A 16,957-nucleotide genomic window follows, 5' to 3' on the forward strand; every position below is an offset into this window, starting at 1 on the left:
GAAGCGCCTTCGTTACCTGCTCCTCCGCTCCCCACGGCCATAGATGCAGGACAGCCGCCTCCCGCCTGGGGAGGGAAGCCCCGGCCACCGCGGCCGCCGCCGCCCGCCCTCCTTCCCTCCCTCCCTCCTTCCTTCTCGCCCTCCCTCTCTCTCCCTCCCTCGCGCGCTGCCGCTCGCGGGGCCCTCCCGCGGGCAACCTGCTCTGGACCAAATCCAGGTATCTTCGAAAGAGAGAAAAAAGAAAGGGCCTCTTACGTGGAAAAGAAAAGAAAGAAAGACCGTCCATTGCATTTATTTTTCATGCTGTGACCATTGGTCGGCATCAGTTCAGACGTCCCGGACTCGGCCCGGCAGCTGCAGAGGTGTGCAGGGCCTGCTGCCTCGCTCACGCTGACCGCCGCGCCCGGTGCGCCGCATGCTCCACACTCTGGGCCGCCGCCCCCACGGCAGCCCAAACACCCAGCGGACCTCAAGGTCCTTTCTACAGACTCAACATCCGGTTGCCCGCCTGGCCGCCGGTCACAGCCCAGGAGCCCGCTCTGCTCTGTCTGCGGCCAAAGTCCATACACAATCCACCTTGTCGGTGCTCTCGCGCCCTGCCTGGACACCCCTCCTGGCCACGCAGCCGTCCGGGCCACACTCGGGCTGCGGCCCGGCCCAGGACTTCGAACCTCGCCCCCTGCGCGACCCATACAAAGCCCTGAGCCCTGACGTTGCCACCCGCAGCACCCGGTCCCCGCTGCCGCCGCCTTCTTCACCTGTTCTCGGGAAGGGCTGCATCTCCGAGCCGAAGCCAGGCCGTGGGCCAGGGCGAGGTCCCAGAGAGGCCACAGCGGATCTGTCAGGCTGAGCCGGAACCCCAGCAGCGGACGAGACATCTCAGAGACCAAGGCTCGCCTTGGCGAGCTCTTGCCTTTTCCTTCTCTCGCAAGTCTCAAACACACACTGAGAGTTCAGCTCTATAAATCCTGCTCCTCTTTCCCATATCATAATTAAAAAAAACCGGTAGGGGAGGTTTTAACTTTTATTGCGATTTCTGGAGTTGGGCTGCGGAGCATATATTAAGTTTACGCTTATGCGCTCTCGGCGGGGAGGGTCCTTTAAGAAATAAAAATCCATCTTAATATCCGCAGACGAGAGAGGTAATTTTTTTCTCTTCTCTTCACGCTGTTCCTTCTGAAGACTCCCTTCCAGCGAAGCGAATAAATAATTACCATCGCCTTAGCCATGATCCACGGCCTCGGGCCGGGGATGGACTCTGACCACCAGACTGGCCCTCACCTTGGCCCTATGAGACCTCACTCCATTTCTCTGGATTTGGGGAGGAGACACCTCAACCCCTGGCTCTATGACCTCCCACACATAAGCTCAACAGCTCTGAAACGGAAATGGGGGCACAGAGACCCAAAGCACAGAAGTCGTTCATTGGTGAATTTCGGCCCATCAGGGACTCTATCTTTAAGCCAAATGCTCCTGAGCACCCAGCCCCTGCCTGGGATACCCTTTACCCCAACTGACTGTGTGCCTGGGGCAGCCTGAAGACTCGAAGGCTGCTAGGAGCTCCCAACCTAGGGGAATCCCTTGCCTGCCTCCCACCAGCTGGCCTGCCTCTCTGGAAACTTCCCCATTTCCCTGGGAGCCATAGAGAGGTTTGAATACTTCTCTCCAAGAGAAGAAATTTTTTCCCCCACAAAGGGATGGGGGATAGACAGATCAACAATTCAGCTAGAGAGACAAGAAACTCTATTCCCATTTTCTCCTCCAGCTTCCTTAGCAGTCAAATATGTTTGCATAAGAGAGAAGGGAAAATAAATGTGTGTGTGTATAAATACATGCAGGGTATTTAAGAGAGCCTAGGGGAGACAGACACAGAGCCTACACTCATACAAGGTTACATATATCCCTCCCAGCAGATTACTGTGAGAATATAGAACTCTGTATACATTTTGTTACGGGGACATAATTTTGTTTCCCTGTTTAGAAGTTTACAATGTTTTAATAATCATAATAATTTCACAGTAAGAGAACCAAGAACCTGACCTTCTTTTGGCTTCTATTCCCCATTATCTCTGAGAACAGGGGTGTATCTCTTCAGTCTCCTTAACCCCTCCCCCATTTATCCCCCCCCTACTCCGCCCGCAGGCAGGCAAAGAAACCTCTTTTGAGAACTTTCTCTGTAGCAACCAGGGGCAGAATCGAAGAACCAGAGGGGGAAAGGACTAGAAGAACCTTTGCAAAGTTTCACAGGGCTCAGATTTTCCTCTACCCCATTCTCTTCCCCTCCTCCTCCTGGTATCAGCCAACAACCTTTCCACCAACATAGCAATGGTGGGCACGGGCAGCCTCTGCTCACCCATACGTTTCCACATAGTGCAAAGACAGCCTGACAGTCACAGTCACAGAGACCGAGGCCTACGGGTCACAGACGACTAAACAGAGACCAGAGTCAGGTTTTTGCCCTGATGTTTCCTGGTTGCGTGTGTGTGTGTGAAGGGTTCTACTTGGACTTGATGGCTTTTCTCTAACCTACCAACACCCCAAACATGTCCTTCCCCTGGATTTGGAGCTATAGAAGGGGAAGGGGAAATGGCTGGGCTGGCACTTAGAGTTCCCCAACTCTTGGAACCTCCAGGTACCCCACTTTTCTAAGGGGAATCTCGAGCCCCAGTCGACTGGAGGTGGTAGGTGGGAGAGGCTAACCATTCCGGAGACCCTATTCTCTTTCTGTGCTCCTCTCTCTGCTAATGATTCTGCCCCACCCTGCTGCCCAACTGAGCTGGCCCGCCAGGCCACCTCTTACTCAAACTCCTGAATTTCCTTGGAATTGGCTGGACCCTCTTTGTCTGTCTCCATCAGCTGGGCCCAGGAGACAATAGCTGCAGGAAAAACTCCTCTCCCTTAGTCACAGGGATTGGGACAGGTTGAGGAGAGGACGGCATAAAGCAGGGTTCTCCAGACTTCTTCTGCAACCCCACTCACAGCTTGCCCTCCTTGGTCTGCACCCACTTTGCCCTATCTGGGAGGGGGCAGGGGGGCAGTCCCACTGGGGAAGGTAGGAGTGGGAGAGGTGGGTTGGGGCCCTCGACGAAAACCGACTGATGTAACTCAGGCAGTTTCTTGTTGCCGAGTTCAAAACTCAATCCCAACAACATGAAACTACCTAAGCCACAGATCAGCTGAGCGAGCAGGGCGGGAGATTCAGCTTTGCATCTATCCGGAGGAGAAGGGAAGGGGGTTGGGGAAGGAAGAAATTCAGCCCCGTCCCCCTTTCCGCCCCCACAACCTCCCTAAGGACTAGAGAGTAGACTTTGGGTTGCTGGGTGGGTAGGGGGTCTGACTGCCCTCATTAGTTTCTGGTCTAAGCAAATCGCTCAGGAAAAATCTGGTGAAATGGGACCGCTGGCCGCCAAATCCCGGCCCCACCCCCAGCACCGCAGTGGAGCTATTCCGTTGCATGTGTCCCTGGCCCTGGGGGAAGCTGGATCTTCCTTCCACTCTGGAGCTGGGTCCCCTGTCTTGTCCATCTGGCTCTCCTGCTCTTTTCTCCTAGACTCCTTCTGATCCTCTCCCTCTCAGCTCGGTTTAGGCTTCTCAGCGAATGTGGGTGGCTGAATCATAGCCCTGTGCTCTGGAGCCACTTCCAATCAGGCCACTTGCCTGGCAAAACCCTATAGCCAGGGAGCTCAGGGAACAAGAGGCTGGACGAGGCTCATACCCAAACCAGCGAAAAGCAGGAAAACCTAAGCTTCAAGCTTCAACCCGCTGTACTCCCCCTCCCCCGCCAACAGACGACCAGACTGAGCAACACCTAGACCAGAGTGTCGACCTCGAGGAGACCCAAAGTGCCCAAAAACATAAAGAAGCCAAAAACCATCAATTTATCCCTTTAACCGTGGAACTCCCACAGCAATGGGCCGGGGAGGGGAGGAGAGGGAGCTCCCAGTCGCTGCCCTCCGCTGCCAGCGGCCACAAGGAAAGCCTGGATTCTCGGCAAGCACAGATGCCCTAAACACCTTCCTCCAGGCTCTGTCCGCTGGACGCCGGGCACCTGGGGACACCACTCGTCCCCACTCCGCCGCCAAGAAAAGAACAAGAAACCGCTTCTCTTACCTTGTCGCTGCCTCCTCCTGCTGCTGCTCCTGGCGTTTCTGTTAGCTGCTGTTGAGGTTGGGGGGGCTGAGCTCCTCATGCCCCTCCAGCGGTTAAGTTTATTCCTTTCCTTGGATGGGTGGGGGGCTCTTTGGGTGACCCCCAGCAGCAGTGGGGTGCGCCCAGCCCAGCACCCCAGGCAATCAGATCCGTCTGCTCCTCAAGATTGCAGTTTGCTCTCTGCCTCTTTCCCTCCTCCAGTCACCTTTAAATGCATCTTTTACTGCAGCACCACATTATATTTGCAGATCATAAAATCCACCTCTCGCGCGCACCAAGACCGTCCTGACATTACTGTTTTATGACCTTGACTTATTGTGGTCACCTGGATAATATTTAAATCAACGTTATGGTCTCTCACTTACATTAAACCCGCCAAGAGACGTTCTAGAAAGGCTCTAGGAGATGAGTCAAACACAAAACACACACATCCACACACTCAGCCTCTTCGGGGGAGGGGGTGTCGCTAAAAATCACTAAAAACAAAAAAACATCCGTTTGAGGATTATGATTCTGGAAATTTATTAGGATTTTTTTCTCCATTAAGGAAGATACATGCAAAAGATACAACATACAGAATATCTTTAAATAACACAACTCCCAGATAGGGACAGGGCAATATTGGGGGGGGGGCATTCTGTTTTTGCTTTGCTATGTTCTATTTTTAATTTTTTTGTTCCTCTGGATGAAATTTCTGAGATGTTAATAGATGGGGGATGTAGGGGTGCTGGGAGGGGTGAGAGAAAAGCAGAAAGCAGTACAAATACGAGACTTCAAGCAGATTCTTAGAGCGACTGGGAGGTAAAGACACGGAGAGGGTTTGGTGGAGGCTCTGGGTGCTACGACAAACACATGAACACTAGCCGAACTTTCCAAAACGTCTATTAGTCTAAGGAGGAAATGCAGCAAGGAAGGAACGATTCTGCCTGTGCTCTGCGAGATTACAGACCCTCTCTGGTTAATTTTTTTCCTCTTTTTCCCCTACAAGCGGGTGGATTCGATCTTAACTTTGCATAGAGAACAGAATGCTGTGTGTGAGTGCATGGGTGAGTGAGGGTTTGACACACACACCAGCCACACTCCCACCCCCATCTATGAGGGCACACACCACACCCCACACCCCGGCACCCCATTTCTCATGCTTTAAGTGGAAGCATCTTCGCAGCACGAACCATAGGTCCCTTGGAAGGAGAGTCTGAGGTCTTTGCCTTTTTTGCAGGCGCGTTGCATTTATACTCAGGGAGGGAAAAAAAATATATCACCAGGCACAAAGGGAGGAGGGGCGGGGAAAGGAAGGCGGGGGAAGGGAGGAGGAGAGGCCTCGGGCTCAGGTGAAATTAAAATTGGAGGTCAGTTCCCGGATCCGATTCTCTCGGTTCATTTTCTTGAGTTTCATTCTGCGATTTTGGAACCAGATTTTGACTTGTCTGTCTGTAAGGTTAATGGTCTTGCTAATCTCCAGGCGGCGCTCTCGCGTCAAATACATATTGAACAGAAATTCTTTCTCCAATTCCAGCGTCTGGTGTTTAGTATAGGGGCACCTCTTCTTCCTTCCGCTCTTTGCTGTCAGCCAATTTCCTGTGGTGTTTTCTGCCTTTATCTCCTCTGTTAAAAATAACATTATTTGCATAAGTATCCCTCGAAGTCGAAAACCCTCTCAGCGCTGCAGCCTTTGCCAGCCTGCTGTGGGGTGGCTGAGGGAGCATAAGGGAGCTGCTCTTGCCCTAGGGGTCTGGCCAGTGGGCTCCTCTTAGGCTCAGTGTTCTTACAATTTCTTTGGGGCTTAGACTTAGGGAGATAAAGGGACGAAGTTCTTGCCTCCAAGCGTTTACTAAATTTAAATTACCCAAGTCCACCTTAATCTAAAAGATCCTGAGTACCCTCGCTTTTCCCCAGCTGGCTGACCCTGGCAGATTCCCTACATCTTGCCAGGTCCCCCCTTCTCTCTGTTCCATTCCAGCTCTGGAAAAATCCAACCAGAAGGAAAAGCATTTTCCAGGCTCCAGACCAGAGCAGAGTCCACCCACAGCCCAGATAAATTCCCAGAGAGCTTTGACCTGTTTCAACTTGGTGGAGGGACTTTGTTCTAGGATCTGTGGCCAGAGGCCATTGCAGTGGTCCCTGCACTGGACCCCTAGCTCTTACCCCAACCTGAGCTGCCACAAAGTGACTCTGCTCCCTTAGGTCTCCCATTGCCATCTCTTCCTCTCTTAATCATTTCCCCCAGGTATGTGTAGCTGAGGCAGGGGAGCTTGTGAGAGCAGCAGAGGTCAGGGACAACAGAGCTGGGGTATCCTAAAGGGTCCTCAAACAACTTTCCTGGTCAAAGGACCTAAGCTCAAGGGAGAGACATATCCTGAAGAAATGCAGCCTCCTAGAAACCCCCTGCCCAGTCTGTGCATACATAGATGTGTATGCCTGCAAGTACACATGTATACCTGCAGAGATGCACACACCTATACACGTAAGTACACACACACAGATATGTACATGTGTCTATTTATGTAAGGAGATACTATAGAATACTGTGCATTTCCCATGATCTTATTGACAGCCTCTCTCCCTGACACACATTTTTACTGAAATGGACCAGCCCTGCTTCTCAAGCAGCAGAAGGGAACCTGGCCATCTTTTTAAGGGCAAAACACAGAGTCCAAAGACCTGAGAGGATACCCAGCAAAGGACCCTGCTGATGGCTCTGAGCTCTCTCTCCTCCCTATTCCAAATCAGACTGTCAGATTCCTGGATCTTATCTTGATGGGGGTGGGGTGGGGCGGGGGCCTAAGAGGAATCAGAAAAGACACAAAAAAGGCAAACTTGAGGCTGCAGTCTAAAAAATCTGAATGTTCCGAATTTTCTCTCCTGTCTCTGCACCTGCAGCTTCTTGCCAGATTGTTTACAGGCTCTCCACATGTAACTATGTCCTGTTTATTTTCTTACTGAGGTTATTAGGTTTGGTGGGGCGGGGGGACAAGATAAATTATAAATGGGGAAGTTTAGCCAAAAGCTCTCTTGCCTCTGGACTGGTGGAGACATCAAAATAGAAGGAGGGGAAAGAAGGACACAGACAGGGTACAGTGTAAGAGGGATTCCTTGGGGTGGGAGGGATTAGGTTGCTGTGGGGACAGCTAGAGAAAAAGGAGAGCCTATGGGAATGGGTGCAGGTCGAGTTAAGAGGTGAACTTGTTAACCTTGACTTTGCTTTTGATGGGGCTAGAATGCAGCTTTTCCTGCCTCAAATCTGCTCCCTAACCAAGCTCAGGGTCAGTAGAGAGGGTATGAGATTAAACCTTCACACTGCACACGTGCCACAGGAAAGGCTTCGAGGCTGTAGGCGCCTCACTCTCCCCCTCATGAACACACCAGTGCTCATCTTCCAGTCAGTGTCTCTATGGGGATGATTTGCCAAGGCCACCTTTGCAGACCCAAGAGGATGAGGCTCTGCCCTTGCCCGCCAAAAGAGTGCCCGTGCATGTGTGAGTGATATGTATGAGTGTGCAAGGAGCATGCGATATGGATGTGTGTGAGTGTGGCACAGGTCGCCCGTAGGCATGCGTGTGCGTCGCATCCATATACAAAGCACCAGGAGATCCAGGCCGCCCCTAGCCTGCTCCACTCTCAATATTTCATCTGCCTCTATACCCAATGAGCCCCTTATATTCTGTCACCAGTAGCCGGTGTTGTGGGGAGCAGGTTTATTCTTCCCCGTTGGTTGGGCCTTTTTCTGAAGCTCTTTGCTACAACTTTTCAGGAAAAGTCGTTCCCCTCAGCTTCCCTCCCCTGCTCCCGTTTCCTCCACATTCTTTCCCCAAGTATCAGAGAAAGATCCCCAAGGCCTCCAGCTCCTACAGCAGAAATGAATCTTGAACCCTGAGCTTGAACTCTGGCTGGGCTTTCTCTCAACCCAAATTACAGTGAAATCCAACCAAAGCCACATTCCCTTTCAGGAGAAAACCTCTTGCCAAGCACACAGAAATTTCCCAACCACTCATTTGTAAGCTGCTTTTGGAAACCAAGGAAAAAAGATAATTTAGCTAGAAAAAATGGAAAAGAAAAATTAAAAGAGGAAACAGAAAACTTACAACATTCCAAATGCCCTGTTCCAACGCCATCCAAGCCAGGCATCTGGAGGAGGGAGGGCCGTGGCCGGCAGCCCTTCACCTCCACCTCTTCCGGCCCCAGCCTCGCTGCCCAAGGCCCCCGGCCGAGCCAAAAGCCGCAGGAGCCCAAGCCGCACGCACAGATCAGACCCACATACAACAAATCGCGTTTCGCAGGAAACAATTTTCAACTGGGAAAACGCAGTAAAGAGAACCCCCCCATCTCCCCAGCTTCCCTAGTCCCTGGCCCAAGATCGCCATTTTAGGCTTTTTGCAAGCCCCTGACCTGAGCTGGGGGACATCAGCTCCCCAGGACACCAGCATTGAGAAAGCAAACCACAGCCAGCACGCGCCTGAGAGCAGCCACCCGTCCGGAGCAGCACACTGCGCCTGCAGGCTGCCAGCGGTGCGCACCGCCCCCGCCTTAGCACCCATGGCCGGGGCCGGGCAGACACCTCCACGTCGCCGCTTACCTTCCCCAGCTAAGTGACGCGCCACCAGCCTGGAGCTCAGCAGACACTAGCCGCAAGCCAGGGTCGCATTCCCGAAATGGTCTGGGGCCTCCTGGGCCCAACCCTCTCCCCTGCCCGCCTCCCCCGGCCGCGAAGACCAAGTGCCGGAACGTCCCAGTAGCGCCCGCGGCCCAGGCGGCCTTACCTTTCGCTTCGTTATCCGAGGTGTCTGGGCTGGAGTCGGCAGTTTTAGCCCTCTCCTTTTCGCTCTCCGAGGGGCTGCCTTTAGGGCCCGTCAGGCTCTGCTCCGTCTTGATCTCACTGGGGCTGGGGGTCTGGTTGTCGGACTTGGGGGTCTCAGGGAAACTCACTTTGCCGCCCAGCTGAGGCGATTCCAGATGTTCGGCGCGCGGGTTGAGACTGGCCCGCTGCTCGAAAGGGGCTTCGAAGTCGTTGGCCCCGGAACAGTGGGGCGTCTTGTCCAGCGCGGAGTAGCTCGGGCTGGCGCGGTAGTAGCTGGGCACGGGTACTTCGTGCTCCCCAAGGCAGGACTCCGGCAGGGGGTGGGAGTAGAGAGCTGCCTCGGGGCCACTTTTCGCCCGCTTCTCTGCGCTGTACATGCAGCAGACATTCTCCTCCTTGACACTAGGTGGGTAGGAGCAGGAGGACAGCGGCCTGCCAACAGGTTGTTCCAGGCGATAGGCGGCTTTAGGGTCGCCCCAGGAGTCCAGCTGCGAGAGGTAGGACGGATAGGTGTTGAGGGCGAGGCTGGGGCTGCCGCCCTCGTCCCTCTTGGAGAGCGAGGGCGCGAGCCCGCAGCCCCTCATCACCCCGCAGTTGAAGTCACTCCCAGACTGCATATACATGCCTGCGCTCCGGCTATAGCGCTCTCCTCCGCCGGGCGCAGCCAAGGGCTCCGCGTACGAGTTCGGAGTTACATTTCGAGGGCATGTCATTTTCAGAGAGAGGGGTTTTTAAGGAGCAATACTACAGCGGAGGAGCTGACATCTTTTTTTTCCCCCATCCGGGAGGGGGGGGCGCGGTTGGAGGGGAGGGAGGAAAAAGAAGGGGAGGGGGGGAAATATCAGCTCCATAATTATCCGCGCATTCGGTTCTCACCATGTGACGGCTAGACCAATGGGATTTGAAAATGGCCTTGATGATTCAGACGGCCGTGACGTCAGCGGGGTCAAGTTGTCGGCAGGCGGAGCGCGCAGAGTGGAGTAACAGCGCCACCTAGCAGCTGCCTCGGGGTAGGGGCACCGGAGCCCTTCCCGGCGAACAAAGGAAGCGCCCCCCGGGCTGCAGGGGCGGTAGGGGGGTGGAGGGGGATGGGGGTGAGGGTTCTGGAAAGAGTGGGGTTTGTTTATCCAGTAATCAGCCTGTAACTCCTGGGGAGAAGGGGGCGGAGAGGGGGAAAATGCGGGAGAGAGGGTGAGAGCGAGGCTACCCGGGGCTCAAAACAGTCAAATTCAAATTAAAAGGTCGAGACACGAATCAGGTACTTCTCCCCACTCTTCATCTCCCCTTTTCATCTCCCCGGCCCCGGCTCCCGCTTCTTCCCTTGGAGATGGGAGTGGGGTGAGGTTTTTTTTGGCGGGGGGAGTGGGGGGATCTCGTGAGCAGAGAAAGGGCAAAAAAAGTTAAGGAATCCCAAACAGGACTAAAGTTTCTGCTCTCCCGCCTCCTCTTTTCTCCGGACTTGGCCCTTGGGGCTGGAAGCTTGGGGGCCGCGGCGCTGGAGGTTGGTGGAGTTGCAAGTTTCCTGTGCGGTTTGACGGGGAATCTCCAGCCTCTAGAGTGGGCCAGGGAGGGGGTCACGGTCACTTCATGGCTGCTCGGAAAAGGAGGTTCCGAATGGACGCGGCGTAGGAGAAAGAGGAAGCCAGAGACCAGAGGCACCCGATCCCCGACCCGAGAGCTGCGGCCTGGGCCTGGCAGGGTGGGCGGCTCCTGGGTCACCATCTCAGGGGCCCACAAGGCTTTGGCCTTGGAGCCGGTTCTGCTACTTTACTTCAGGCCCTGGCGGCCCTCGCTTTCCGCTTGACCTTGCCCCCACTAAAACAGGGAATATTCCGGGAAAGAAAGAGGGAACCTGCGGAGCCTCGGTCAGTTTGGAGAAGTCACGTATGACACGGGAACCAGCACACAAGACACAACAAAACCCGACCCAGAGAGGCGTCCTTTACAGAGCGCATGGGCTGGGAGCATGTTTGAAAGAAGACAGACCAGTCTATTTTGGTGGTTGTTTTTAAATAAAAGGAAGAAATAAGGGGAACCGTATTTTTCAAAAAGTTATTTCCGTTTCTCCATCGCCTTCTTCCAAAGCGTACTAAACTCTCCACCCCTTCCTCAGGAAACGGAATCTGGAGAACAACTTGTCTTTCCGGTCGCCCCACATTTTTCCCTGGACAGAGCCTGGGGTTCAGACTTTCCGAAGGGCTGGAGGTTGGCGGGGAAAGGACTGGAGTCCAGCGCCCTGGCGTGGAGGAGTGAGGAGGCTAGACCGCTTCCAGGGAGGCCCAAGCCCGCTGCGGCTAGAAGACCACAGAAAGAAATCCGCCGAATTTCCCCATCCAGGGGTGGAAAGAGAAGACGCAGGGGTTCCTGAACCTCCGGAAAACTGGAAGGAAATGTGTAGTGTATGATTTGCTTGCATGACCGGCCAGGGGAGATTTGAAATGGTTTTGTGTTTTCATTTGCAGGGTCACCCTGGCCTCAGCATGGGGGTTATCCAGGGCAAGGTTAGGCTGTTTAGGCCCCAGACTTGGGACAGTCCGGGCAGCAGTTAATCCAGGGAGCCATTTGTCCCACCGCCCATCCCGCGGGAAACGGGCGAGACTTTATGGCCACTCTGTTTGTATTATCTGCATTAGTCTTTCCCCACCAGTTTGATCGAAACCGTTCCCTTTTACGAGGACCCAACGAAAATTTCCCGTCATATTTATCAGTCAGGGATAAAAATTTAGTATGGGAACTGATATTTTCTCATTTATGGGACGATGAAATTAAATACCAAAGCAATTGAGAATTATATGACTTTGGGGGTTCCCTCCCCCCTCTTTCACGTCTCCTTTATTTTCCTGCCTGGTGTGCTTTTCCCAGGAATTTAGCGTTCCAGTTCCCTACCCTTACCCCCCATTTTGGAGTCCGGTGTGTCCTTTTCCCCACGGCCAAGTGCCCCTTGGCCTCCTCAGCCTTTTCTGTTTTTTCCTCTAGGTGTTAGTAGCTGGGGGCCAGGACAGCGCTACCCGAGCCTCTGCCCAGGCCAGGCCAGGCTGGGATCAGAGAAAGTTTTCCAGGGAAGAACCGCAAAGGGTTTGAGCCCAGCTTGGGAGGGGGTGAAGCAGTCGGCAGCAAAGGGTGAAGGAGATAAACTTCAGACAAGCCACAAGGCCTAGCCTAGGGAACCAGCAGACAGGGAGCAGAGCCATCGGCCTCAGGGGCGCCACCACCCAACCTCTTTCCAAGCCCACCTCTCACCTTAGCCAAGGGAGAGCACAGAGTCGCTCGCCATCATTAATGAAAATAATACTCCGGGGAGGAGCCTCCCGCCTCGACTCCCGCCTCCTCACAAGAACGAATAGTGTTTAAAGTTGAAATAATTAGAAGTATGATAAACACGGCCCATTAATGAAAAAAGAAATCAAATTCATCAGCCTAAGTGGGACCCCCGGTGGGACAAATGTTTGCCTCTAATTATGCAAGATAAACGAAAACCCGGAGCTGTTAAACTAGAGCCCGCTCGGACGACACAGACCTGAATAACTTGTTGGGTTTTCACAGACTTTGGGATTCTGCTTCAGTGGAGGTAAAAGGAAGGAAAAAGTGAGTGTTTGAGCCTGGCGAAGGGAGCATTTGTGGGGGCCTGGGTCCCAGCCCTGCCCCCTTGGGCTCGGTCTTTCCTGAGGCCACGAGCAAAGGCTGTTTCCGTCCTATTGTCCGGGCCTGGCGTTCAAAGGCATGCGGGCCGCCACAGCCACCCCGCCTGCCGCCACTGCCAGGCACCTACCGCCCTTCCCCACAGGACCAAGACCCTTCAGCCTGTGCCCTTGGCAACTGGATTAGGATCCAGGGAAGGCCTGTGTTGCTAGAATCATCCACATATGGAGTCTAATTAATCAATTTCCCCAACTTTCCGAGGGTGCCGAGAGACCTATGCCTATGCCTAAGTCTGGGGCTCCCCCTTCTTACCTCAACTTGTGAACATGAAAATCCAAGGGCTGCAGGCCACAGTGGGGCCAGGCTGTGCATACGACCTGACAAATCCCACTCAGGGCCAGTGCCCTGACCCCTTTCTCCCTTCCCGGGTACCCAGATCCTGGAAAGGCAGCAAGGACGGGACTGGGCCTCCTTCTGCCTGTGGGACTGTGAGCAGTGCAGAGGAGGAGGGTTCAGGAGCTCTATGAATACTCTGGGAGGATCCAGCGGGTTCCACAGGGCAGCCCAAGGGCTGGGGCGCTAGGGGTCCCCACGTGAAAGCAGAAGAAGGAAAATATGCTCAACGAACAAAAAAGGACCTTGGTTGCTTTCCTGGCTGTAACCCTCAACACGCCCCAGAAGCACCCTGGTTTCTCCAGCAAAAATTATCGGAGTTTCCCCAAGAGGTTAAGAAAGTCAACTGGGAAATTCTGAAGATGAAGTGAAAAAGGAAGAATGTCTTTCCCTTTTGGGTTAAATAATAAAATAAAAATAAAGTGTGTGTATTGAAATCTTTCTAAGCAAAGAGAAAACAGAATCACACCAGAGATTGCAGTTTTTTTCCTCTTGCTTTGGAGGCCGAGATAAATCCTTCTCTTCCCAAAACTTGAAGAAAAGATTTCCTTTTCTTCTTCACTAGCACCAGGCTCTGCCCCAGCTGAATTGGGAGCAGGGAAATTCCAGGCAAAATTCGGAATGCCCAGAGACCCAGAAAAGAAAAATATTTTCAAACAGGTAATAGAGGAAGGCAGGAGGCTGAGGACGCTTAGCGGGGCCTCTGGTCTACTCTGGACCTCACAGCCCCCGGGGTAGCTCGGCCAGCAGAATCTGTCACATCTTGACATTGTACACACTTGCTCACAGATGCTACGGAGTTCAGCATCTATACACGTGTCTAACTTGCACTTAAATATTTGTACACAGCCACAAATATTCACTTTTACCCAAAGTACTGTCTGAGATCTCCGAATCCCGAATTCTGACAACCCGTACCAGTCTGACTGCTTCCTGGCCCTGCCGAAGCTGGCCAGTTATTTAATTTTGTCCCCTGAATTGAAACCAGACCAAAGACACCTCGGAGAGAAGCTTTGTGGGGAGGAGACGGGTGGGAGGATGTCTTAGGGGCAGGCCCTGCTCCCCACTTTAGTGGTTTGCTTCTAAGTTGCCCCCAGTAAGTCAGGTTTCCAGCTAGAGTCGGGGCTGTGGTTAGGCTGGCTTGCTCCAGAGAAAAACACCGATCCTTTCTTACCGGTTAAATTCCTTTTCAAAGATCTCTGTTTGCCTTCCTTTCCTTTCTTTCCTATTTTTCTTTTTTTCTTTTCTTCTCTTCTTTCTTTCCTTCTTGTTTCATCCTTCTCTTTTCTCTTTATTTGCTTCTTTCTGGTTTTCTTCCTCTTCCTTTCTGCCTGTAATATATTCTTTCCTTCTTTTTCCAATCCTTTCTCTTTCTTAATTTTCTTCCTTGTTTCTCGAATTTCCTAATTTCCTTCTTTCTTTATTATACAATTCATTCGTTGCTCTTTTCTCTCTCCAATTATTTCCTTCCCCCTGACTTTCTTTCCTAGCCTTTCTTATTTTTCTCTGGTGTGCTGGGCTTAGTGAGGGGGACAGCTCCAGGCTCAGTCGCATACCTCCCTAGCCCAGCTGCTAAGGCTTGGAGTTGACCTTCTCCCGCCCACGGCCTTAGCTCAGCTCCTCCTCACAAGGCGAAGTGTAGGGCTGCCAGCTGCCAGCAGCCAGGCCTCAGCAGTCGCCATTAGAGGGAGGAAAAATCGGATTCTGGGGCACATCCACACTAATGCTGATGGCTTCTTGAAGTGCCAGGATTCAGGGGTCATGTATTTTCACTTCCATCACCCCAAAGGAGGCTTGTCTACCAGGCCTGCCTTTGGAGAAGTTGTCCCATCTTTGTCCTGACCTCCAAAGCTGAAACATTAAAATGGCCCAAAGTTGAGCCCAGTTGGTGCTCCCAAGGCTGGAGTCAGGGGAAATGAGCGAATGGGATTCTGTCAGTCCCAGGTCCAGGGATCATCCATGGGCAAGGCCATCTCCCACATGGCCGCCTTTGTTCTCTGCTCCTGGACTGCAGCCCTGCTGGCCCTCTGTCTCCTTTGGTCCTGCAACCACTGCAACCTCTGGGTAGGAGTTTCTTGGTGTTTTGGATTCTTTCTTCAAACCCACTGTTGACTTCACAGGCGGCAGGCCGGGATGCAGGGCTGTGTGTGCAGAGACCCTCCCAAATCAGCATCTGAGTCAAGGTTATGGGTCTTCGCCTTGTGCAGTGGATTGGAGGGGAGCTGTGCAGAGAGGTGTGTGTCTGTGTGTGTGTGTGTGTGTGTGTGTGTGTAGAGAGAGAGAGAGAGTAGTGCCCACATGAGAACAAGAGGGTGTGATGGGGGAAGGTCTTGTCATGCTGATATTGTCCAAACCTTTAGAGTTTGTAAGTGTGCAAGAGCAGAGTGGACAGGACTCTGTCCAAAGATGCTCCAAAGCTGAGTCCAAGATGGGCCTCAGGAAGGACTGACTCAGACCTTCAAGCCTTTTTGCCTTAGAGAAAGGCAGCTCCATACACTCCCTTCCCTGCACTGCCACCCCGCAGAGCCCCTCTCACCTCTGCCTCTCAAAGACCTGTGATTTCATCCTATGGCAAGACGAAAACTTACTTTTTTTTTTTTAAGGGATGGGGAATCTTGTAAAATTTTTATGCCAAACAAAGTTATAAAAACTTCCCGGGCATTGCCTTTTCCAAAGGTTTATATGAATAATAAAGAGTGCAGTCGCGTGCACTGGTTCTGGCGGGCTCTGAGTAGGGAGGGGTTAGCAAACAGCATTATCCAACCCTAGGGCACCAGAAAACCCCAGTGGCTCCCCCCTTCAGGGAATACTGGCCCAGAAACAATTGCCCTACGGATTCCTGAGAGAGGCGGAGAAAGCGAAGGGGTGGTGCCCTTGACTCCCTTGAAGTTCAAAGTTCTTCTTTGCCCTTAAGAGAAGAGCCCCCTCTGCTCTCAGCCCACTGGAGAAATTAGCCCAAGATAGCTTCTCTCATTCTGGTTGATAACTGGCTCTAGGTATCCCCAACTTTATTCACCTTTCAGACACCTGGTTTGCACCTTTTGCTCCCCCAAAACAGGGCTCCCCAATCTTTCCATCTGGGACACCTAGAGCCAGGGGGCTTTCTCTCAGAGGTGCTTGGCAGGGGTCTTGAGTCTTCTTACAAGGGGCCCCTGCATCGCCAAACCTCAGCCACCTAAGAGTCTAAGTGACAAAGAAACCCCAAACTTAAGGCTACTCCCAAACCCATTTCTCATTTTGAGTGCCCTTGATTCCTCCTGTACCCCCAAAGCCCATAGTTGGAAGGGGAGGGGCCCAGAGTGCTCTCTCAGCCCATACCACTTAATACCCTTGTAAACTCCCACGTGCGCTATAAACTTGGATTTTTACAACCAGCATTCCTCCTTAGCTCCAGGAAACTTTGAACTCGGCCTCAGGTTTATTTACTGTGGGGGGGGTGGTGGGGAGGAAAGGGGCTGGGGAGCTGGGAGCTGAGAAAGGCTGGAGAAAAGAGGAAAAATGTGGGGCAAGGGGCTGAGGAGGTGGGGGTCTGGGGTGTGTTGGAAGAACCAAGACCCTCCACTACAGATTTGTTGACTATTTAGGGCGGAAGCGGTTTCTAATACAGGCCAGACTGAGTCGTTAAGGTCGAAATGAAACTGGGTTTAGAGACATGGTGGGAGGGGGGTGCTTTATGGCAGCGTCTAGACGAGGATCTTTTGTTCCTGGGCAGTGCTGTGGCTGGAGAGGATTACCCCAAGAGGTTGAGCCCAGAGTGCCCCTGACCTGCAAGGGGGGTTGGACACCTTGGGAGACCAAAGGTGGGTTTGTTTGGGGGCCAAAAAACCCTTTTTCCTCCTTTTTAGAAGGTCACCAAGGACTGGCAGATTCCTGGCTTGGGTCACAGAAGCCTTTGTTTTTCTTTCATGATGACCTTCTCCTCTCATCCAGCAGAACTCTCTTTTGGAGCGGAGGACATTTCTGGGCTGCACATTGCAGAGA

The 16,957-nt window shown here is 52.9% G+C and overlaps 1 protein-coding gene and 1 long non-coding RNA gene across 2 annotated transcripts; one reads left to right on the top strand and one right to left on the bottom strand.

Annotated features, from left to right (window-relative positions):
- Positions 1-4,646: 4,646 nt before the first annotated feature.
- Positions 4,647-9,808, bottom strand: HOXC10 (homeobox C10). Its single transcript, XM_033221840.1, has 2 exons — positions 8,907-9,808; positions 4,647-5,754 (listed from the first exon to the last, which is right to left on the bottom strand). The coding sequence occupies exons 1-2, from the start codon at positions 9,655-9,657 to the stop codon at positions 5,477-5,479; spliced, it is 1,029 nt and encodes a 342-aa protein (XP_033077731.1). The 5' UTR covers positions 9,658-9,808; the 3' UTR covers positions 4,647-5,476.
- On the top strand, positions 9,343-11,614 carry LOC117090017. Its single transcript, XR_004439856.1, has 3 exons — positions 9,343-9,441; positions 9,835-9,954; positions 10,769-11,614. It is a non-coding gene; the product is annotated as an uncharacterized LOC117090017 (long non-coding RNA).
- Positions 11,615-16,957: the final 5,343 nt, after the last annotated feature.

This window comes from Trachypithecus francoisi, unplaced genomic scaffold (assembly GCF_009764315.1).
Source record: "Trachypithecus francoisi isolate TF-2019V2 unplaced genomic scaffold, Tfra_2.0 Lachesis_group11, whole genome shotgun sequence".
Lineage (NCBI taxonomy): Eukaryota > Metazoa > Chordata > Mammalia > Primates > Cercopithecidae > Trachypithecus > Trachypithecus francoisi.

Excerpts from the sequence above, each read along its gene's own strand:
- HOXC10 (XM_033221840.1), bottom strand. The coding sequence starts at position 9,657 with ATGACATGCCCTCGAAATGTAACTCCGAACTCGTACGCGGAGCCCTTG. Across the intron at positions 5,755-8,906 it reads CTCGGATAACGAAGCGAAAG|AGGAGATAAAGGCAGAAAAC; the intron begins GTAAGGCCGCCT and ends TATTTTTAACAG.